At 48.1% G+C, this 23,908-nt stretch overlaps 1 protein-coding gene across 1 annotated transcript in view; it reads left to right on the top strand.

Annotated features, from left to right (window-relative positions):
* LOC135549434 (relaxin receptor 2-like) overlaps positions 1-23,908 on the top strand; it is a 205,439-nt gene that overhangs the window by 73,613 nt on the left and 107,918 nt on the right. The window contains exons 6-8 of the mRNA XM_064979403.1: positions 6,041-6,112; positions 10,975-11,046; positions 20,973-21,044. Coding sequence (XP_064835475.1) covers positions 6,041-6,112; positions 10,975-11,046; positions 20,973-21,044 — 216 coding nt within the window. The remainder of the gene's footprint in view (positions 1-6,040; positions 6,113-10,974; positions 11,047-20,972; positions 21,045-23,908) is intronic.

The following is a 23,908-nucleotide window of genomic DNA, read 5'->3' on the forward strand; positions in this document are numbered from 1 at the left end:
GTGGAGGGGTGGGCGTGTCTGTGTGTCCTCAACGAACAGTGTGGAGGGGTGGGGGTGTCTGTGTGTCCTCAACGAACAGTGTGGAGGGGTGGGCGTGTCTGTGTGTCCTCAACGAACAGTGTGGAGGGGTGGGTGTGTCTGTGTGTCCTCAACGAACAGTGTGGAGGGGTGGGTGTGTCTGTGTGTCCTCAACGAACAGTGTGGAGGGGTGGGTGTGTCTGTGTGTCCTCAACGAACAGTGTGGAGGGGTGGGTGTGTCTGTGTGTCCTCAACGAACAGTGTGGAGGGGTGGGCGTGTCTGTGTGGGCGTGTCTGTGTGTCCTCAACGAACAGTGTGGAGGGGTGGGCGTGTCTGTGTGTCCTCAACTTGCAGCTGGGCAGCCAAGATTGCTCTGTCAGTCAGAATCAGCGTTTCATCATCCCTACCCTCTCCCCGCTGGTGAGATATTACACACATTGATAGCTTGATTAATGCTCGTCCTCGCCATGTTATCTATCATAGCAGCAGGAAGCAGCAATCTAAATGATCAGACCCAAAACATTCAAGGAAAAACTATTGCGTGAAATTATGAAGTGAGTGGATGGAGAAATACAGCTTCACTTTGTCCAATCAGAGCTGCAGGATCTAAATATTGCCCGCCCCTGCTCGTTATAGACAGGCGAACCAGCCAGTTGAGTTATCTCGACCACGTAGGTCAAGTGTCAAACTCATTCCACGGAGGGCTGAGTGTCTGTGTGTTTTCTCTCTCTCTCTCTCTCTCTCTCTCTCTGTCTCTCTGTTACTTATAACCTCATGCTAATCGCATTAGCCTAAGTTAGCTCAACCTTCCCATGGAAGGGACACTGATCCCAAAGAAGTAAACCCACCCCCTCCCTTTCATTGAAGCTGATTTAACAAGAGACATCAATAAGGGATTATAGCTTCCACCTGGAAAGAGCAGGTGTTTATTATACTGCATATATTCAGTGTAAGAAATGGAGTTGAACCTAAATGTTAAACATTTGCAGCAGGCCTTGTAATGATGTCTCTGTCACTAACAAATACAGTCATGGGTGTTAATGCAAAAAAAAAAAGGCATGCTGGGAAATATGTAAATTAGGCATTACACTATACAGTGTTAAAATAACACCACAAAATGATTTGTGACTGTAACACTAGAGGTGTTCATTTCTTACACTGAGAAAGTGGTGAAGGGTGGCTACTATGAAGAGCACTATGTGAGTATATAATATATAATATATTTTGATTTGTTTAACACTTTTCTTTTCTTGGTTACTACATTAGTCCACGTGTTATTTCATCCTTTTGATGTTTCCACTATTATTCTTGAATGTAGAAAATAGTGAAAAATAAAACGAAGAATAACCCTCAGGTGTTCCAAAACTTTTTTTAGTTTTAGTTTTTTATAGTTTTAGTTTTTTAGTTTTAGTGTAGTTCAACTTCTAAAACCCAAGACTAAGGCTGCTAACGATCTAAAACAAAAGATAGTTTTGTTGCAAAGGGACATCTGTCTTTTGCCATTTTACCCCAAATCCCTTGTGACTCATACTGAAATGTTCTTGTCTCAGTGGGACTTCTTCGTTAAGATAAAAGGTTTAAATATATATAAACAGATATATATATATATAAATAGCTTGTGGTTTTTTCTTCCATTCTGTTGCGGCTCAACCAATCACATGTATTCCAACGCAGGTCCCAAGTGTTGGAGGAGAAATGTTTTCTTATGTTCTACACTAACCTGCCTAACCAGTGATCTGCAATAGCATTCTCTGACATCTCTCAGGGAGAGATTCACTATTTAATATAGCTACTATCAATCACACACAGAGAACACAAACAAACACACACACACACACGTAGGAATGCACGTTGCCTGACTCCTGTTTATCTGGTTCTTATTCATCAGGCTGGAGGTAGGAGGGGTCAGAGGTTAAGAGGAGGTAGGAGGGTGGTGAAGAGGAGGTAGGAGGGCGGTGAAGAGGAGGTAGGAGGGCGGTGAAGAGGAGGTAGGAGGGGTCAGAGGTTAAGAGGAGGTAGGAGGGCGGTGAAGAGGAGGTAGGAGGGCGGTGAAGAGGAGGTAGGAGGGCGGTGAAGAGGAGGTAGGAGGGGTCAGAGGTTAAGAGGAGGTAGGAGGGTGGTGAAGAGGAGGTAGGAGGGCGGTGAAGAGGAGGTAGGAGGGTCAGAGGTTAAGAGGAGGTAGGAGGGCGGTGAAGAGGAGGTAGGAGGGCGGTGAAGAGGAGGTAGGAGGGGTCAGAGGTTAAGAGGAGGTAGGAGGGCGGTGAAGAGGAGGTAGGAGGGGTCAGAGGTTAAGAGGAGGTAGGAGGGCGGTGAAGAGGAGGTAGGAGGGCGGGTGAAGAGGCGGTAGGAGGGGTCAGAGGTCAAGAGGAGGTAGGAGGGCGGTGAAGAGGCGGTAGGAGGGCGGTGAAGAGGAGGTAGGAGGGGTCAGAGGTTAAGAGGAGGTAGGAGGGCGGTGAAGGGGAGGTAGGAGGGCGGTGAAGAGGAGGTAGGAGAGGTCAGAGGTTAAGAGGAGGTAGGAGGGCGGTGAAGAGGAGGTAGGAGGGGTCAGAGGTTAAGAGGAGGTAGGAGGGCGGTGAAGGGGAGGTAGGAGGGGCGGTGAAGAGGAGGTAGGAGAGGTCAGAGGTTAAGAGGAGGTAGGAGGGCGGTGAAGAGGAGGTAGGAGGGGTCAGAGGTTAAGAGGAGGTAGGAGGGCGGTGAAGAGGAGGTAGGAGGGGTCAGAGGTGAAGAGGAGGTAGGAGGGCGGTGAAGAGGAGGTAGGAGGGCGGTGAAGAGGAGGTAGGAGGGCGGTGAAGAGGAGGTAGGAGGGGTCAGAGGTTAAGAGGAGGTAGGAGGGCGGTGAAGAGGAGGTAGGAGGGCGGTGAAGAGAAGGTAGGAGGGGTCAGAGGTTAAGAGGAGGTAGGAGGGCGGTGAAGAGGAGGTAGGAGGGCGGTGAAGAGGAGGTAGGAGGGGTCAGAGGTTAAGAGGAGGTAGGAGGGGTCAGAGGTTAAGAGGAGGTAGGAGGGTGGTTAAGAGGAGGTAGGAGGGCGGTGAAGAGGAGGTAGGAGGGCGGTGAAGGGGAGGTAGGAGGGCGGTTAAGAGGAGGTAGGAGGGGTCAGAGGTTAAGAGGAGGTAGGAGGGGTCAGAGGTTAAGAGGAGGTAGGAGGGTGGTTAAGAGGAGGTAGGAGGGCGGTGAAGAGGAGGTAGGAGGGCGGTGACGAGGAGGTAGGAGGGGTCAGAGGTTAAGAGGAGGTAGGAGGGGTCAGAGGTGAAGAGGAGGTAGGAGGGCGGTTAAGAGGAGGTAGGAGGGGTCAGAGGTCAAGAGGTCAGTAATTGAAAAGTTGGTAAGGGGGGGAAGCGGGGTCCAATAATATATACAGTATATCTTTTTTGAAGGATCTCAATCCAGCTTTTAAACTTACTGAACATTACCTGAACATTGTAATGGTAGAATGCACAAGGTGTATTCATTCACAAATGGGGTTGTGTGTCATTAGTTTTCCTCTTGTTAATTGTTGTAATATAACTTTATAACTTTATTTATAACTTGTTATAAATGTCCAGATCAACTAGTCCATGTCAGCGAATGTTTATTTTAGTTGTTTTTAGCCCATAGATATTGTTGTATTTTTTTTGTTCTTGAATCATTCAAATATTAGATGAATATACAATAGACATGGCATAGTGTATTGAAAAGTTTGGTGCTTTGAAAGTGTATTGAATAGCTGATAGCGTAGCCCGGCTGCCTTCAAGCTAGCAGGGTTTTCTTGAGGGCTCGAACACGGTTAGCCATAATAGCTGGGACCGCGGATTGTCCCTGGCTTGTGGCTGTCTAGATTTCGGCCGTTTGTGGTATTCAATCTTCCCTGAGACCTGTCTGGAACTGTGAGGAGTTACACCACCCCCTCAGTTTGAATCAAGGCAAAGGTTCGTAGGTCATGTCAGAGTTTGTTTACGGCATTTTTCAAAGAGATGTAATTTGCATATCCGGCATTAGTTATTCAGCAGAGAGACTGTTATTATGGTCCCGATGGATGGAATATGCTGGTGTGTGTGTGTGTGTGTGTGTGTGTGTGTGTGTGTGTGTGTGTGTGTGTGTGTGTGTGTGTGTGTGTGTGTGTGTGTGTGTGTGTGTGTGTGTGTGTGTGTGTGTTAAAGAGTTTCAGGATTCATTATGTTCCTCATCCTTTATTCATTAAGTCCCCCCCCCCACACACACACACACACACACCACCTACCAAGTTATGGGTGTCTCACTGTAAGGACCTTCCCCATGTTAAGCACTAGACCAGCGGATAAGCCATGCTACCACTTCTGGGTTAACACTGTACTGGGTTAACACTGTACTGGGTTAACACTGTACTGGGTTAACACTGTACTGGGGTGGGACTGTACTGGGTTAACACTGTACTGGGGTGGGACTGTACTGGGTTAGCACTGTACTGGGCTAACACTGTACTGGGGTGGGACTGTACTGGGTTAGCACTGTACTGGGTTAACACTGTACTGGGTTGGGACTGGGTTAACACTGTACTGGGTTAACACTGTACTGGGTTAACACTATACTGGGTTGGGACTGTACTGGGTTAACACTGTACTGGGTTGGGACTGTACTGGGTTAACACTGTACTGGGTTGGGACTGTACTGGGTTAACACTGTACTGGGTTGGGACTGTACTGGGTTAACACTGTACTGGGTTAACACTGTACTGGGTTGGGACTGGGTTAACACTGTACTGGGTTAACACTGTACTGGGTTAACACTATACTGGGTTAACACGGTATTGGGTTGGGACTGTACTGGGGTGGGACTGTACTGGGTTAACACTGTACTGGGTTGGGACTGTACTGGGTTAACACTGTACTGGGTTAGCACTGTACTGGGTTAACACTGTATTGGGTTGGGACTGTACTGGGTTAACACTGTACTGGGGTGGGACTGTACTGGGTTAACACTATACTGGGTTAACACTGTACTGGGTTGGGACTGTACTGGGTTAACACTGTATTGGGTTAACACTGTATTGGGTTGGGACTGTACTGGGTTAACACTGTACTGGGGTGGGACTGTACTGGGTTAACACTGTACTGGGTTAACACTGTACTGGGTTAACACTATACTGGGTTAACACTGTACTGGGGTGGGACTGTACTGGGTTAACACTGTACTGGGGTGGGACTGTACTGGGTTAGCACTGTACTGGGTTGGGACTGTACTGGGTTAACACTGTACTGGGTTAACACTGTATTGGGTTAACACTGTATTGGGTTGGGACTGTACTGGGTTAACACTGTACTGGGGTGGGACTGTACTGGGTTAACACTGTACTGGGTTAACACTGTACTGGGTTAACACTATACTGGGTTAACACTGTACTGGGTTAACACTGTACTGGGTTAACACTGTACTGGGGTGGGACTGTACTGGGTTAACACTATACTGGGTTAACACTGTACTGGGTTAACACTGTACTGGGTTAACACTGTACTGGGGTGGGACTGTACTGGGTTAGCACTGTGCTGGGTTGGGACTGTACTGGGGTGGGACTGTACTGGGTTAACACTGTACTGGGTTAACACTGTACTGGGTTAACACTGTACTGGGGTGGGACTGTACTGGGAAAACACTGTACTGGGGTGGGACTGTACTGGGTTAACACTGTACTGGGTTAACACTGTACTGGGTTAACACTGTACTGGGGTGGGACTGTACTGGGAAAACACTGTACTGGGTTGGGATTGTACTGGGGTGGGACTGTACTGGGTTAACACTGTATTGGGTTAAGACTGTACTAGGTTGGGACTGTACTGGGTTAGCACTGTACTGGGTTAACACTGTACTGGGTTAAGACTGTACTAGGTTGGGACTGTACTGGCTGTGTTGTAGCTAGAAACGTGTGTGTTATATACAACAAACTGAATGACTTTATGTTATTTTAAAATGAGAAGGCTATTCACAATCTGTTTACTAGTACCCGGTGAAGTCATGTGGAACCACTGCTAACTCAGTACCGTCTTAACGGTGCGTTTCTGTCTGTTTCGTAGGTTCCTACAGAACAACAGCATTCAGACAATCTCCAGTGAAGCCTTCAGTGGACTCTACAAACTAGAGAAACTGTGAGTACTGACATACCGGCCTGCATCTTACTGAAGGCAGAGGGGGAGAGAGAGAGGGAGGTGGGGAGAGAGAGGGAGGGGTGGGGAGAGAGAGGGAGGGGTGGGGAGAGAGAGGGGAGGGGTGGGGAGAGAGAGGGAGGGGTGGGGAGAGAGAGGGAGGGGTGGGGAGAGAGAGGGAGGGGTGGGGGAGAGAGAGAGGGGGGTGGGGGAAAGAGAGGGAGGGGTGGGGAGAGAGAGGGAGGGGGGGGGAGAGAGAGGGAGGGGTGGGGAGAGAGAGGGAGGGGTGGGGAGAGAGAGGGAGGGGTGGGGAGAGAGAGGGAGGTGTGGGGAAAGAGAGGGAGGGGTGGGGAGAGAGAGGGAGGGGTGGGGAGAGAGAGGGAGGGGTGGGGAGAGAGAGGGAGGGGTGGGGGGAGAGAGAGAGGGAGGTGTGGGGAAAGAGAGGGAGGGGTGGGGAGAGAGAGGGAGGGGTGGGGAGAGAGAGGGAGGGGTGGGGAGAGAGAGAGAGGGAGGTGGGGAAAGAGAGGGAGGGGTGGGGAGAGAGAGGGAGGGGTGGGGAGAGAGAGGGAGGGGTGGGGAAAGAGAGGGAGGGGTGGGGAGAGAGAGGGAGGGGTGGGGAGAGAGAGGGAGGGGTGGGGAGAGAGAGGGAGGGGTGGGGAGAGAGAGAGAGGGAGGTGGGGAGAGAGAGGGAGGTGGGGAGAGAGAGGGAGGGGTGGGGAGAGAGAGGGAGGTGGGGAGAGAGAGGGAGGTGGGGAGAGAGAGGGAGGGGTGGGGAAAGAGTGAGAGAAAGATGGGGGGGAGAGAGGAAGGGGCAGAGAGAGGAAGGGGAGGGGGCAATGTAAACATGATTCCCATGCCAATAAAATCCTTTGAATTTAATTGATTGAGAGAGACACAAACAGAAAATTAGGGCCTACAGCCAAATTCTGTCCCCAGCCAAGGAGGGCCTACAGCCTAATTCTGTCCCCAGCCAAGGAGGGCCTACAGCCTAAATCTGTACCCAACCAAGGAGGCCCTACAGCCTAGATCTGTCCAGCCAAGGAGGGCCTACAGCCTAGATCTGTCCCCAAACAAGGAGGGCCTACAGCCTAGATCTGTCCCCAAACAAGGAGGGCCTACAGCCTAGATCTGTCCCCAAACAAGGAGGGCCTACAGCCTAGATCTGTCCCCAAACAAGGAGGGCCTACAGCCTAGATCTGTCCCCAAACAAGGAGGGCCTACAGCCTAGATCTGTCCCCAAACAATGAGGGCCTACAGCCTAGATCTGTCCAGCCAAGGAGGGCCTACAGCCTAGATCTGTCCGCAAAAAAGGAGAGCCTACAGCCTAGATCTGTCCCCAAACAAGGAGGGCCTACAGCCTAGATCTGTCCCCAAACAAGGAGGGCCTACAGCCTAGATCTGTCCCCAAACAAGGAGGGCCTACAGCCTAGATCTGTCCCCAACCAAGGAGGGACTACAACCTAGATCTGTCCCCAAACAAGGAGTGCCTACAGCCTAGATCTGTCCAGAAAGACAGTGATGCAGCTGTTTGCCGATGATCTGGTGCTTCTGCCACCAACCAAGGAGGACCTACAGCAGCACCTAGATCTTCTGCACAGATTCTATCAGACCTGGGCCCTGACAGGAAATCTCAGTAAGACCAAAATAATGGTGTTCCAAAAAAGGTCCAGTCAGCAGGACCACAAATACAAATTCTATATATACACCATTGCCCTAGAGCACACAAAAACCTATACATACCTTGGCATAAACATCAGCACCACGAGTAACTTCCACAAAGCTGTGTACAATCTGAGAGACAAGGCAAGAAGGGCTTCCTCTGCCATCAAAAGGAACATAAAATGACCAGTGAAGAACAAACACCATTGTAAATACAACCCATATTTATGTTTATTTATGTTCCCTTTTGTACATTAACCATCTGTGCATTGTTATATAGACATAATATGACATTTGTAATGTCTTTATTCTTTAGGAACTTCTGTGAGTGTAATTTTTATTGTTTATTTCACTTTTGTTTATTATCTATTTCACTTGCTTTGGCAATGTTAACATATGTTTCCCATGCCAATAAAGCCCTTAATAAATTGAATTGAGAGACAGAGAGTGAGAGAGAGAGACAGACAGAGACATACAAAGAGAGAGACTCCATTTTGGGTTGATTTATCAGGCTCTTAAGTAAGGCTCTTTTTTGTTGATTTTTAATTTTTAAGGCAAGTCAGTTAAGAACAAATTCTTATTTTCAATGACGGCCTGGGAACAGTGGGTTAACTGCCTGTTCAGGGGCAGAACGACAGATTTGTACCATGTCAGCTCGGGGGTTTGAACTCACAACCTTTCGGTTATGAGTCCAACGCTCTAGCCACTAGGCTACCCTGATGGGCTGGTACGCTCGCCTTGTGTGAGATAGAACTGTCTGCCTGTCTGCCTGCCTGTCTGCCTGTCTGCCTGCCTGCCTGTCTGTCTGTCTGCCTGCCTGCCTGCCTGCCTGTCATCTCCAACCCTCGTCATTGGGACATAAAAGTAAAGTACCAGATGAACTACAAGAGACAGTTAAATATCCCACTAAATAACAACCGTCTCGTATTTTTCCTCTTATAGCCATAAAGCATGTACCAGCTCAGACACACAGTAATGGCAATACCCTCTCTCCATAAAGCATGGCTTAAACTAGACTGTGCGTCAGCTTTAACATACAGACTGTAAATACAGTCTGGAGATGTGACTCAAAGATCACCCGATTCCCTTGTATACTTCAATGGAATACTGGTTGAATGACAACAGACACAGAATATAATAGTGGTAGTGGAGAGGATAGAAAGTTTTAAGTTCCTCGGCGTAGACATCACAGACAAACTGAATTGGTCCACCCACACAGACAGCGTGGTGAAGAAGGGGCAGCAGCACCTCTTCAACCTCAGGAGGCTGAAGAAATTTGGCTTGTCACCAAAAGCACTCACAAACTTTTACAGATGCACAATCGAGAGCATCCTGGCGGGCTGTATCACCGCCTGGTACGGCAACTGCTCCGCCCACAACCATAAGGCTCTCCAGAGGGTAGTGGGGTCTCCACAACGCATCACCGGGGGCAAACTACCTGCCCACCAGGACACCTACACCACCCGATGTTACAGGAAGGCCATAAAGATCATCAAGGACATCAACCACCCGAGCCACTGCCTGTTCAGACTGAAGCCACTCCTCAGACACCCCGTTGTGAGTTTGGAAGACTCAGAGAAACAAGATTATCTGGAAACCAAGATTGACTCTTTGGCCTGAATGTCAAACGTCACGTCTGGAGGAATCATGGCACCATCCCTACGGTGAAGCATGGTGGTGGTGGCAGCATCATGCTGTGGGGATGTTAGTCAGCAGCAGGGACTGGGAGACTAGTCAGGCTTGAGGAAAGATGAACGGAGCACAGTACAGAGAGATCCGTCATGAAAACCTGCACTTTGCCTTGATGCAGACTGTGCAAAGCTGTCATCAAGGCAAAGGGTGGCTACTTTGAAGAATCTCAAATACAAAATATATTTAGATATAATTTTTTTTAACAGTTTTTTGTTTACTCAACGATTCCACGTGTTATTTCACAGTTTTGATGTCTTCACTATTATTTTACAATGTAGAAAATAATAAAAAATAATAATTAAAAACCTTTGAATGAGTAGGTGTGTCCAAACCTTTGAATGAGTAGGTGTGTCCAAACCTTTGAATGAGTAGGTGTGTCCAAACCTTTGAATGAGTAGGTGTGTCCAAACCTTTGAATGAGTAGGTGTGTCCAAACCTTTGAATGAGTAGGTGTGTCCAAACCTTTGAATGAGTAGGTGTGTCCAAACCTTTGAATGAGTAGGTGTGTCCAAACCTTTGAATGAGTAGGTGTGTCCAAACCTTTGAATGAGTAGGTGTGTCCAAACCTTTGAATGAGTAGGTGTGTCCAAACCTTTGAATGAGTAGGTGTGTCCAAACCTTTGAATGAGTAGGTGTGTCCAAACCTTTGAATGAGTAGGTGTGTCCAAACCTTTGAATGAGTAGGTGTGTCCAAACCTTTGAATGAGTAGGTGTGTCCAAACCTTTGACTGATACTGTATATATAGCATTCTATTGGTTGCAAGAATGTTGTATAACAATTTAAATTGGAAAAACTCTTTTGATTCTAGCGTTGTTTTCTGTATTCACAAACCATGTGTCACGGAGTCGGTACATCGAAAATCTCTACCTAAACTATTTTGCAATCTATATGGCACACCTGTCACTATTTGTTGAGGGAGGAGGAGGGGGGAGGGAGGAAGGAATGAGGGGAGGGAGGGATGGAGAAGGGACGGCAGGTTAGAGCTTTGGGCTAGTAACCCGAAAGGTTGCAAGTTGACAAGATGGCATTCTGCCCCTGAACAGGCAGTTAACCCACTGTTCCTAGAACGGTCAACCCACTGTTCCTAGACCGGTCAACCCACTGTTCCTAGAACAGTCAACCCACTGTTCCTAGAACAGTTAACCCACTGTTCCTAGACCAGTTAATCCACTGTTCCTAGACCAGTTAACCCACTGTTCCTAGGCCAGTTAACCCACTGTTCCTAGACCAGTTAACCCACTGTTCCTAGAACGGTCAACCCACTGTTCCTAGGCCAGTTAACCCACTGTTCCTAGACCAGTTAACCCACTGTTCCTAGGCCAGTTAACCCACTGTTTGTTCATAACTGACTTGCCTAGTTAAAAATATCTGTTGTGTAGAAGGAATAATGCTCATTTATAGATGTTCTGTCTCTCTCTCTCTCTGTCTCTCTCTCTCTCTCTCTCTCTCTCTCTCTGTCTCTCTGTCTCTGTCTCTGTCTCTGTCTCTCTCTCTCTCTCTCTCTCTCTCTCAGGTTTCTTAGTGTCAACTCCATTTCATCTCTCAAACTGGGTGTGTTCAGTGATCTCCGTAATCTATGGTGGCTGTGAGTACAAAGCCGAAACACACACACGCGTTTTCCTATCCTTGTGGGGACCAAACAATTGATTCCATTCAAACTCCAATCTCCTGATCCTTAACCTAACCTTAAACCTAAATCTATCCACGAGCCCTAACCCTTAATCTATCCCCTAACCATAACTCTTAACCTAACCTTAAACCTAAACATATCCCCCAACCCTAACCCTTAATCTATCCCCTAACCATAACTCTTAACCTAACCTTAACCCTTAATCTATCCCCTAACCCTAACCCTTAACCTATCCCCAAACAATGACCCTTAAACTATCCCCTAACCCTTAACCTATCCTTAACCCTTAACCTATACTTAACCCTAAACATATCCTCAAACCCTAACCTTTAACCTATCCCCAAACCCTGACCCTTAAAATATCCCCTAACCCTTAACCTAACCTTAACCCTAAACATATCCCCCAACCCTAACCCTTAAACTATCCCCAAACCCTGACCCTTAACCTATCAAAAAACCCTGACCCTTAAAATATCCCCTAACCCTTAACCTAACCTTAACCCTAAACATATCCCCCAACCCTAACCCTTAAACTATCCCCTAACCCTTAAAATATCCCCTAACCCTTAACCTAACCTTAACCCTAAACATATCCCCCAACCCTAACCCTTAAACTATCCCCCAACCCTAACCCTTAACCTATCCCCAAACCCTAATCCTTAAACTATCCCCTAACCCTTAACCTATCCTTAACCCTTAACCTATCCTTAACCCTTAACCTATCCTTAACCCTTAACCTATCCTTAACCCTTAACCTATCCTTAACCCTTAACCTATACTTAACCCTAAACCTATACTTAACCCTAAACATATCCTCAAACCCTAACCCTTAACCTATCCCCAAATCCTAAACCTAACCTTAACCCTAAACCTTTCCCCTAATGCAGGGAAACTGAAATCTGTCTCACCAAATTTCTATCAGCATGTTAAATGTGCAACCAGAGGGGAAAATAACTCTGGACCATCTTTCCTCCAGACACAGAGACGCATACGAAGCTCTCCCCTGCCCTCCATTTGGCAAATCTGAACATAATTATATCCTCTTGATTCCTGCTTACAAGCAAAAAAATAAAGCAGGAAGCACCAGTGACTCGATCAATAGGAAGGTGGTCAGATGAAGCAGATGCTAAACTACAGGACTGTTTTGCAGCACAGACTGGAATACAGTGGGCTCCACTGTACTGGCACCCCTGACTGCCACCCATGACTGGCACCCATGACTGGCACTGCACTGGCACCCCTGACTGGCACCCCTGACTGGCACCCATGACTGGCACCCATGACTGGCACTGCACTGGCACTGCACTGGCACCCCTGATTGGCAATGCACAAATAATTCTTAAACAAATATAAACAATATAATTAGAGAGAGAAACTCAAAAAACCAACATGTGAGAAATACTGTACTTTATTAATGTTTCAATGGAACCCAACAAAATAATTGATTGATTTATTTAAAAATCAATGTCCTCCAAAATCAAGGTTTCACACTTAATGGCACCTTTAAAGATGATTGTAATTAACATCTACCAAAAATAAATCACAAATTAAATTTCACTTTTTAAGTTTATCTAAGGAACTATATTGAGCCATTACATCACTTCCTGTTTCACTAGGGTATCAAAATGAGGTAACACACATGCAACATCCCGCTGTGATCCAACACCACGAAGAAAACAAGAGAACCGGCTGTTGAAAAACAGACAGATGGTCGTAGACCTTCATAAATCTGGTAATGGCTTCAAGAAGATCCACAAATGATTGACTATACCACTGAGCAATGTCAGGGCAATTATGAACAAATGCAAAAGATATGGAACAGTTGAAAACCTCATGGGACATCTGGTCCCCACAAGGAGAATAAACCACAAAACACAAGCACTCATACAACAGACCTACCAAAGGTGGGATTTGGTCCGTTCTGCAGCTAGCAGATAATAACAGAACCCAGCTGAGCCCGTATCACCCGATATATCACGTTACCACACGGGAATGCAGCTCAACATGATCCATTTGATCACAGCGTCCGTTCATTGTAAAATCACTATATATAAAAAAAACAAGTCTGCTTATGGTTATAATCGCTGCTAAAACAACAGTGAATGTTTGTTAGCATCTACCTACCGGTGTGCAGATTCATTGGTTTTTCTTCACTGTTTTTCTCAGTTTGCAAAGTTTATATTGGATAGTTTCTATTGGATAGTTTATATTGGATAGTTTATATTGTATATGCTCAAACTAGTAGACTTGTTTGTCTGTGTTGTCATGAGTTGGCTAAATTTAACAAATCAAGGGAGCAAACCACACACACAAGTCAGAGTTAGTTGTCAAAGTCCATCTTTAATTATATGAGCTCTATAGCATTTTCAGTGACTCTCAACAGTTTAGTATCTCTACTCAAAAGTTGAGAGCCCCCACACAATGGCAAATGGGATCCTTTATAGCGAAGATCCACCCCCCCCCCCCCCCTAGATGACATGACAATCCACAGGTCCCAGGAACTTACACAAAGAAAGACTTTACTTCAGAGAGGAGTATCCCCTAGCCAGACAGAGTTGGCTATAAATTATCGTTCAGTTTTGTCTCCTTTCTCAAACTCAGAACCATAAACCAATCCTCCATATCAACAGGCATATATCAAATTGTCATTTAGATAGAACCAATTCTAAATACAACCAATCCTGGACAAGCTCACGGAGAGGAGAGTGAGGCTATAGGTTAAGATAAAAGGGAGCATGAGAATGATTCCAGACACTGCCATCCTCCTTTTCCCCTATGAGAAAAGTAGGGTGTGACTGGCACACACATAGTGGAGCAAAAAATATGTTTACACATGATGACACTTTGACCTCTCCCCTCTCTGCGGCCCATGCAACTTAGTCTTGACATAGAACAGATAACTGCAACCTCGCCACAGTATTATACAAAAATACCATTCTGATGAGAAGTAACTTACAAACATATGATGAATATAAAACATCTTACATATGTTACCCACAAACTCTGATTATTCCCTAACAATAGCCAGTTGAGAGGGTAGCATGTTGGCCAGGTAGCCAGTAGAAAGGGTTGGCCAGATAGCCAGTAGAGAGGGTAGCCTGTTGGCCAGGTAGCCAGTAGAGAGGGTTGGTCATATAGCCAGTAGAGAGGGTTGGTCATATAGCCAGTAGAGAGGGTTGGTCATATAGCCAGTAGAGAGCATAGCCTGTTGGCCAGGTAGCCAGTAGAGAGGGTAGCCTGTTGGTCATATAGCCAGTAGAGAGGGTAGCCTGTTGGTCATATAGCCAGTAGAGAGGGTAGCCTGTTGGCCAGGTAGCCAGTAGAGAGGGTAGCCTGTTGGTCATATAGCCAGTAGAGAGGGTAGCCTGTTGGTCATATAGCCAGTAGAGAGGGTAGCCTGTTGGCCAGGTAGCCAGTAGAGAGGGTAGCCTGTTGGCCAGGTAGCCAGTAGAGAGCGTAGCCTGTTGGTCAGGTAGCCAGTAGAGAGGGTAGCCTAATGGCCAGGTAGCCAATAGAGAGGGTAACCTGTTGGCCAGGTAGCCAGTAGAGAGGGTAGCCTGTTGGCCAGTTAGCCAGTAGAGAGGGTAGCCTGTTGGCCAGGTAGCCAGTAGAGAGGGTAGCCTGTTGGCCAGGTAGCCAGTAGAGAGGGTAGCCTGTTGGCCAGGTAGCCAGTAGAGAGGGTAGCCTGTTGGCCAGGTAGCCAGTAGAGAGGGTAGCATGTTGGCCAGGTAGCCAGTAGAGAGGGTAGCCTGTTGGCCAGGTAGCCAGTAGAGAGGGTTGGCCAGGTAGCCAGTAGAGAGGGTATCCCGTTGGTCAGGTAGCCAGTAGAGAGGGTAGCCTGTTGGCCAGGTAGCCAGTAGAGAGGGTATCCCGTTGGTCAGGTAGCCAGTAGAGAGGGTAGCCTGTTGGCCAGGTAGCCAGTAGAGAGGGTAGCCTATTGGCCAGGTAGCCAGTAGAGAGGGTAGCCTGTTGGCCAGGTAGCCAGTAGAGAGAGGGTAGCCTGTTGGCCAGGTAGCCAGTAGAGAGGGTAGCCTGTTGGCCAGGTAGCCAGTAGAGAGGGTAGCCCGTTGGCCAGGTAGCCAGTAGAGAGGGTAGCCCGTTGGCCAGGTAGCCAGTAGAGAGGGTAGCCTGTTGGCCAGTTAGCCAGTAGAGAGGGTAGCCTGTTGGCCAGTTAGCCAGTAGAGAGGGTAGCCTGTTGGCCAGGTAGCCAGTAGAGAGGGTAGCCTGTTGGCCAGGTAGCCAGTAGAGAGGGTAGCCTGTTGGCCAGGTAGCCAGTAGAGAGGGTAGCCTGTTGGCCAGGTAGCCAGTAGAGAGGGTTGGCCAGGTAGCCAGTAGAGAGGGTATCCCGTTGGTCAGGTAGCCAGTAGAAAGGGTAGCCAGTTGGCCAGGTAACCAGTCATCCAACCAATAACACCTTCTACTATAATAATTACCAGAACAACTTCAGAGGCAATAATAAACCCAGTGATCGTAAAGTGAAAAAGAAGTTGGGTACGTTTTCATTTTAAAATGTTTCACCTTCATTTAACCAGGTAGACCAGTTGAGAACAAGTTCTCATTTACAACTGCGACCTTGCCAAAATAAAGCAAAGTAGTGCAACACAAACAACAACACAGAGTTACGCATAAACACACGTACAGTCAATAACACAATAGGAAAGAAAAATAGAAAAGTCTATGTACAGTGTGTACAAATGTAGAAGAGTAGGGAGATAAGGCAATAAATAGGCCCTAGAGGCAAAAATAATTACAATTTAGCATTAACACTGGAGTGATAGATGTGCAGATGATGATGTGCAAGTAGAGATACTGGGGTGCAAAAGAGCAAGAGGATAAGTAACAATATGGGGATGAGGTAGTTGGGTGGGCTGTTTACAGATGGGCTGTATACAGGTACAGTGATCGGTAAGCGGACAGCTGATGCTTAAAGTTAGAGAGGGAGATATAATTGATTTGTTTTTTGCAATTCGTTCCAGTCGTTGGCAGCAGAGAACTGGAAGGAAAGGCGGCAAAAGGAAGAGTTGGCTTTGGGGATGACCAGTGAAATATACCTGCTGAAGCGTGTACTACGGGTGGGTGTTGTTATGGTGACCAGTGACATATACCTGCTGAAGAGGGTGCTACGGGTGGGTGTTGTTATGGTGACCAGTGACATATACCTGCTGAAGAGGGTGCTACGGGTGGGTGTTGTTATGGTGACCAGTGAAATATACCTGCTGAAGAGTGTGCTACGGGTGGGTGTTGTTATGGTGACCAGTGACATATACCTGCTGAAGAGTGTGCTACGGGTGGGTGTTGTTATGGTGACCAGTGACATATACCTGCTGAAGAGTGTGCTACGGGTGGGTGTGGTTATGGTGACCAGTGAAATATACCTGCTGAAGCGCGTGCTATGGGTGGGTGTTGTTATGGTGACCAGTGAAATATACCTGCTGAAGAGTGTGCTACGGGTGGGTGTTTTTATGGTGACCAGTGAAATATACCTGCTGAAGAGTGTGCTACGGGTGGGTGTTTTTATGGTGACCAGTGAAATATACCTGCTGAAGAGTGTGCTACGGGTGGGTGTTGTTATGGTGACCAGTGAAATATACCTGCTGAAGAGTGTGCTACGGGTGGGTGTTTTTATGGTGACCAGTGAAATATACCTGCTGAAGAGTGTGCTACGGGTGGGTGTTGTTATGGTGACCAGTGAAATATACCTGCTGAAGAGTGTGCTACGGGTGGGTGTTGTTATGGTGACCAGTGAAATATACCTGCTGAAGAGTGTGCTACGGGTGGGTGTTTTTATGGTGACCAGTGAAATATACCTGCTGAAGAGTGTGCTACGGGTGGGTGTTGTTATGGTGACCAGTGAAATATACCTGCTGAAGCGCGTGCTACGGGTGGGTGTTGTTATGGTGACCAGTGAAATATACCTGCTGAAGAGTGTGCTACGGGTGGGTGTTGTTATGGTGACCAGTGAAATATACCTGCTGAAGAGTGTGCTACGGGTGGGTGTTGTTATGGTGACGAGTGAAATATACCTGCTGAAGAGTGTGCTACGGGTGGGTGTTGTTATGGTGACCAGTGAAATATACCTGCTGAAGAGTGTGCTACGGGTGGGTGTTGTTATGGTGACCAGTGAAATATACCTGCTGAAGAGTGTGCTACGGGTGGGTGTTGTTATGGTGACCAGTGAAATATACCTGCTGAAGAGTGTGCTACGTGTGGGTGTTGTTATGGTGACCAGTGAACTGAGATAAGGTGTTGCTTTACCTAGCAGAGACTTGTAGATGACCTGGAGCCAGTGGGTTTGGCAACGAATATGTAGTGAGGGCCAGCCAACGAGAGTTTACAGGTCGCAGTGGTGGGTAGAATATGGGGCTTTGGTGACAAAACGGATGGCACGGTGATAGACTGCATCCACTTTGCTGAGTAGAGTGTTGGAGGCTATTTTGTAAATGACATCGCCCAAAGTCAAAGATCGGTAGGATGGTCAGTTTTGCGAGGGTGTGTTTACCAGCATGAGTGAAGGATGCTTTGTTGCGAAATAAGAAGCCGATTCTAGATTTAATTTTGGATTGGAGATGTTCTAATGTGAGTCTGGAAGGAGAGATTACAGTCTAACCAGACACCTAGGTATTTGTAGTTATCCATGTATTCTAAGTCAAAACCGTCCAGAGTAGTGACGCTGGACGGGCGGACAGTTGCTAGCAGCCATCGGTTGAAGAGCAAGTATTTAGTTTTACTAGCGTTTAAAAGCAGTTGGAGGCCACGGAAAGAGAGTTGTATGGCGTTGAATCTTGTTTGGAGGTTTGTTAGCACAGTGTCCAAAGAAGGGCCAGAAGTATACAGATTGGTGTCGTCTGCGTAGAGGTGGATGAGAGACTCACAAGCAGCAAGAGCGACACCATTGATATATACTGAGAAAAGAGTCGGCTCAAGAATTTAACCCTGTGGTACCCCCATGGATACTGCCAGAGGTCTGGACAACAGGCCCCCCGATTTCACACACTGAACTCTGTCTGCAAAGTAGTCGGTGAACCAGGCAGTCATTTGAGAAGCCCAGGCTGTTGAGTCTGCCGATAATGGGGGGGGTGTGCGGTTCAAAACAAAAAAAAGCCATTTTAAAATGTCCCCAAAGTCTCTAAGGTCAATGCACAAATAATCAATCCATACCATTTCATAAATAGACAAAACATTTATAAGCAATATACTCCCGTTAAACACAATGTCCACACCAGTGCCATTGCAGCTCCACACTGGTCTTAGTTGTGACCTTCCGGCTTGCAGTTGCACTTGTCCGTCCGATACAACCGTGTTAGAGGAATTCTAAATTCCTCTGTATTGTTTCCCAATCAGAATTAAATACTCTGTCAATGCATTCGAAGGGATTGTAAGACCCAATATTTTTATAAGAATGGACAGAGCCCCGGTCTTAAAAGTCAGGGAACAGCGTTTAATTCAAGAGAGTACTGGTATATACACATTTTTCCACAGGTTATAAACTGAAAATGACGTCAGCGTTTTCTAAATGTTCTATCTCTTCATGACACCGGTAGAGAGACCCTATAGTTCTCGAGCCTTCCCTCCTCGCCTGTAGCCAAGGTCAGTTCATCAGTGTAGATAGCATTCTAGACAGTCTAGAGATAGTCCATCCCTGCCATCTGGAGATAGTTCATTAATTTGTACCAAGGCACTGTTCTAAACTCCTGACTATATTATATACAATTGGGAATGGGAGCAAGAGAGACAATTCATATATGTACAGTACATAATAGCATTTGGACTAGTCAGTCCTGATTGAAATGTATACATAATTAGTCATCATTGATAAAAATTCCCGGTTAAAGCTTCGCAACAATGTCGCCATTCCAGTAAATCAACGGCAACAGCATTCACCACAGGTGTCAGACAACTAGAAGAGTAACAGCATTCACCACAGGTGTCAGACAACTAGAAGAGTAACAGCATTCACCACAGGTGTCAGACACCTAGAAGAGTAACAGCATTCACCACAGGTGTCAGACAACTAGAAGAGTAACAGCATTCACCACAGGTGTCAGACACCTAGTAGAGTAACAGCATTCACCACAGGTGTCAGACACCTAGAAGAGTAACAGCATTCACCACAGGTGTCAGACACCTAGTAGAGTAACAGCATTCACCACAGGTGTCAGACACCTAGAAGAGTAACAGCATTCACCACAGGTGTCAGACACCTAGAAGAGTAACAGCATTCACCACAGGTGTCAGACACCTAGAAGAGTAACAGCATTCACCACAGGTGTCAGACACCTAGAAGAGTAACAGCATTCACCACAGGTGTCAGACACCTAGAAGAGTAACAGCATTCACCACAGGTGTCAGACACCTAGAAGAGTAACAGCATTCACCACAGGTGTCAGACACCTAGTGGAGCGGTAACACTGAACTTAAAACATTTACATTTTACATTTACATTTACATTTACATTTACATTTAAGTCATTTAGCAGACGCTCTTATCCAGAGCGACTTACAAATTGGTGAATTCACCTTCTGACATCCAGTGGAACAGCCACTTTACAATAGTGCATCTAAATCATTAAGGGGGGGTGGTGAGAAGGATTACTTATCCTATCCTAGGTATTCCTTGAAGAGGTGGGGTTTCAGGTGTCTCCGGAAGGTGGTGATTGACTCCGCTGTCCTGGCGTCGTGAGGGAGTTTGTTCCACCATTGGGGGGCCAGAGCAGCGAACAGTTTTGACTGGGCTGAGTGGGAACTGTACTTCCTCAATGGTAGGGAGGCGAGCAGGCCAGAGGTGGATGAACGCAGTGCCCTTGCTTGGGTGTAGGGCCTGATCAGAGCCTGGAGGTACCTTACAAACTAAACATGCTGAAAACAAACAAGACTCGTGCAAAGAGTGGCACACACAGTCAAATCTGTCACGCCAACCAAGAGCTCCCACACAGAGACGGAAGAGCTATATTTACTTCCTGACAGCTGGCGCGCTCTTAAAGTGGCAATTACGATCTTGTCTCATCGCTGCAGCTCTCCAACGGGCTCGGGAGAGGCGAAGGTCGAGTCATGCGTCCTCCGAAAGATGACCTGCCAAACCGCTCTCCTTAACACCCGCCCGCTTAACGCGTCAGCCTGCCGCACCAACGTGTCGGAGGTAACACCATTCAACCGACAACCCAAGTCAGCCTGCAGGGTCTGTAACCCGGGTCTGTGGTGACAACTCAACCACTGTGATACAGTGCCTTAGACCGATGTATTGTATACGGTCTTCTCTCTCCATGACTGTACCGTAAGGACTTTGGCTCTGTCTGTCTGTCTGTGTCTGTGTCTGTCTCTCTCTGTCTCTCTCTGTCTCTCTCTGTGTCTCTCTGTCTGTCTCTCTGTGTCTCTCTCTGTGTCTGTCTCTCTGTCTCTGTCTCTCTGTCTCTCTCTCTGTGTCTGTCTCTCTCTGTCTCTCTCTGTCTCTCTCTGTGTCTCTCTGTGTCTCTCTGTGTCTCTCTGTGTCTGTCTCTCTGTCTCTCTCTCTGTGTCTGTCTCTCTGTCTCTGTCTCTCTGTCTCTCTCTCTGTGTCTGTCTCTCTCTCTCTCTCTGTCTGTCTCTCTGTCCCTCTCTCTGTGTCTGTCTCTCTGTGTCTCTCTCTGTGTCTGTCTCTCTCTCTGTCTCTCTCTCTGTCTCTCTCTCTGTCTCTCTCTCTCTGTGTCTGTCTCTCTGTGTCTCTCTCTGTGTCTCTCTCTGTGTCTGTCTCTCTGTGTCTGTCTCTCTCTCTGTCTCTCTCTCTGTCTCTCTCTCTGTCTCTCTCTGTGTCTCTCTCTCTCTCTCTGTCTCTCTCTCTGTCTCTCTCTGTCTCTCTGTCTCTCCCTAACTGTTCTATAAGGTCTCTGGCTGTCTCTCTCTCACCAGTGTGTTGGATCATAACCCTTTGAAAAGTATCTCCCAAGACACCTTCACCGGCCTCACCTCCCTCATGTTCCTGTGAGTAACACACAAACAGTCCTTCTCTCTTTCTCTGTCGCTCTATGTGTGTATGTGTGTCTGCGCGTGCAAGCGTGTGTCATCCTTTTTTCTCCAAATGGCTTGTTTCATTCCTCTATTGCATTAGTAGTTAATCCTCTACGGTACATCCCCCCATCTCAGAGAGAGGGAGAGACAGACAGAGAAAGAGAGAGCGACTGAGAGACAGAGAGATGGAGATACTGAGAGGTGAGGAGAGATACTGAGAGACGAGAGACAGAGAGGTGGGGAGAGAGACAGAGAGGTGGGGAGAGAGACTGAGAGGTGGAGCGAGAGACTGAGAGGTGGGGCGAGAGACAGAGAGGTGGGGAGAGAGACTGAGAGGTGGGGAGAGAGACTGAGAGGTGGGGAGAGAGACTGAGAGGTGGGGCGAGAGAAAGGGAGGTGGGGAGAGAGACAGAGAGGTGGGGCGAGAGACAGAGAGGTGGGGCGAGAGACAGAGAGGTGGGGCGAGAGACAGAGAGGTGGGGCGAGAGACTGAGAGGTGGGGCGAGAGACTGAGAGGTGGAGCGAGAGACTGAGAGGTGGAGCGAGAGACTGAGAGGTGGGGAGAGAGACTGAGAGGTGGAGCGAGAGACTGAGAGGTGGAGCGAGAGACAGAGAGGTGGGGAGAGAGACAGAGAGGTGGGGAGAGAGACTGAGAGGTGGGGCGAGAGACTGAGAGGTGGGGAGAGAGACTGAGAGGTGGGGAGAGAGACTGAGAGGTGGGGCGAGAGAAAGGGAGGTGGGGAGAGAGACAGAGAGGTGGGGAGAGAGACTGAGAGGTGGGGAGAGAGACTGAGAGGTGGGGAGAGAGACAGAGAGGTGGGGAGAGAGACAGAGAGGTGGGGAGAGAGACTGAGAGGTGGGGAGAGAGACTGAGAGGTGGGGCGAGAGACTGAGAGGTGGGGAGAGAGACTGAGAGGTGGGGAGAGAGACTGAGAGGTGGGGCGAGAGAAAGGGAGGTGGGGAGAGAGACAGAGAGGTGGGGAGAGAGACTGAGAGGTGGGGAGAGAGACTGAGAGGTGGGGAGAGAGACAGAGAGGTGGGGAGAGAGACAGAGAGGTGGGGAGAGAGACTGAGAGGTGGGGAGAGAGACTGAGAGGTGGGGAGAGAGACTGAGAGGTGGGGAGAGAGACTGAGAGGTGGGGAGAGAGACAGAGAGGTGGAGAGAGAGACTGAGAGGTGGGGAGAGAGACTGAGAGGTGGGGAGAGAGACTGAGAGGTGGGGAGAGAGACTGAGAGGTGGGGAGAGAGACAGAGAGGTGGGGCGAGAGAAAGGGAGGTGGGGAGAGAGACAGAGAGGTGGGGCGAGAGAAAGGGAGGTGGGGAGAGAGACAGAGAGGTGGAGCGAGAGAAAGGGAGGTGGGGAGAGAGACAGAGACGTGGAGCGAGAGACTGAGAGGTGGGGAGAGAGACTGAGAGGTGGGGAGAGAGAAAGGGAGGTGGGGCGAGAGACAGAGAGGTGGGGCGAGAGAAAGGGAGGTGGGGAGAGAGACAGAGAGGTGGAGCGAGAGAAAGGGAGGTGGGGAGAGAGACAGAGAGGTGGAGCGAGAGACTGAGAGGTGGGGAGAGAGACTGAGAGGTGGGGAGAGAGACTGAGAGGTGGGGCGAGAGACAGAGAGGTGGGGCGAGAGACTGAGAGGTGGGGCGAGAGACTGAGAGGTGGGGAGAGAGACTGAGAGGTGGGGAGAGAGACTGAGAGATGGGGCGAGAGACAGAGAGGTGGGGCGAGAGACAGAGAGGTGGGGCGAGAGTCTGAGAGGTGGAGCGAGAGACTGAGAGGTGGAGCGAGAGACTGAGAGGTGGGGAGAGAGACTGAGAGGTGGGGAGAGAGACAGAGAGGTGGGGAGAGAGACAGAGAGGTGGGGAGAGAGACTGAGAGGTGGGGAGAGAGACTGAGAGGTGGGGAGAGAGACTGAGAGGTGGGGAGAGAGACAGAGAGGTGGGGAGAGAGACTGAGAGGTGGGCAGAGAGACTGAGAGGTGGGGAGAGAGACTGAGAGGTGGGGAGAGAGACTGAGAGGTGGGGAGAGAGACTGAGAGGTGGGGAGAGAGACTGAGAGGTGGGGAGAGAGACTGAGAGGTGGGGAGAGAGGATACATGCTGAGATAGGACAGATATTAAGATGTGTCGAGGGATATTGAGATGTTAATGAGATAGGAGAGAGAAACAGAAATAGAATAAAGCTCAAGAAAAGAGATGGTCTACAGATGGTCGTACTATCAGCTGACTATCAGCTGACTATCAGCTGACTATCAGCTGAGGATCAACTGACTATCAACTGACTATCAACTGACTATCAGCTGACTATCTGCTGACTATCTGCTGACTATCAACTGACTATCAACTGACTATCAGCTGACTATCTGCTGACTATCAGTGGACTATCAGCGGACTATCAACTGACTATCAACTGACTATCAACTGACTATCAGCTGACTATCTGCTAACTACCTGCTGACTATCTGCTGACTATCAACTGACTATCAGCTGACTATCAACTGACTATCAGCTGACTATCAGCTGACTATCAGCTAACTATCAGCTGACTGTCAGCTGACTATCAACTGACTATCAACTGACTATCAACTGACTATCAACTGACCATCAACTGACTATCAACTGACTATCAGCTGACTATCAGCTGACTATCAGCTGACTATCAACTGACTATCAACTGACTATCAACTGACTATTTGCTGACTATCTGCTGACTATCAACTGACTATCAACTATCTGCTGAGGATCAGCTGACTATCAGCTGACTGTCAGCTGACTATCAACTGACTATCAGCTGACTATCAGCTGGCTATTAGCTGACTATCAACTGACTATCAGCTGACT

Source organism: Oncorhynchus masou, chromosome 12 (assembly GCF_036934945.1).
Source record: "Oncorhynchus masou masou isolate Uvic2021 chromosome 12, UVic_Omas_1.1, whole genome shotgun sequence".
Taxonomy (NCBI): Eukaryota; Metazoa; Chordata; class Actinopteri; order Salmoniformes; family Salmonidae; genus Oncorhynchus; species Oncorhynchus masou.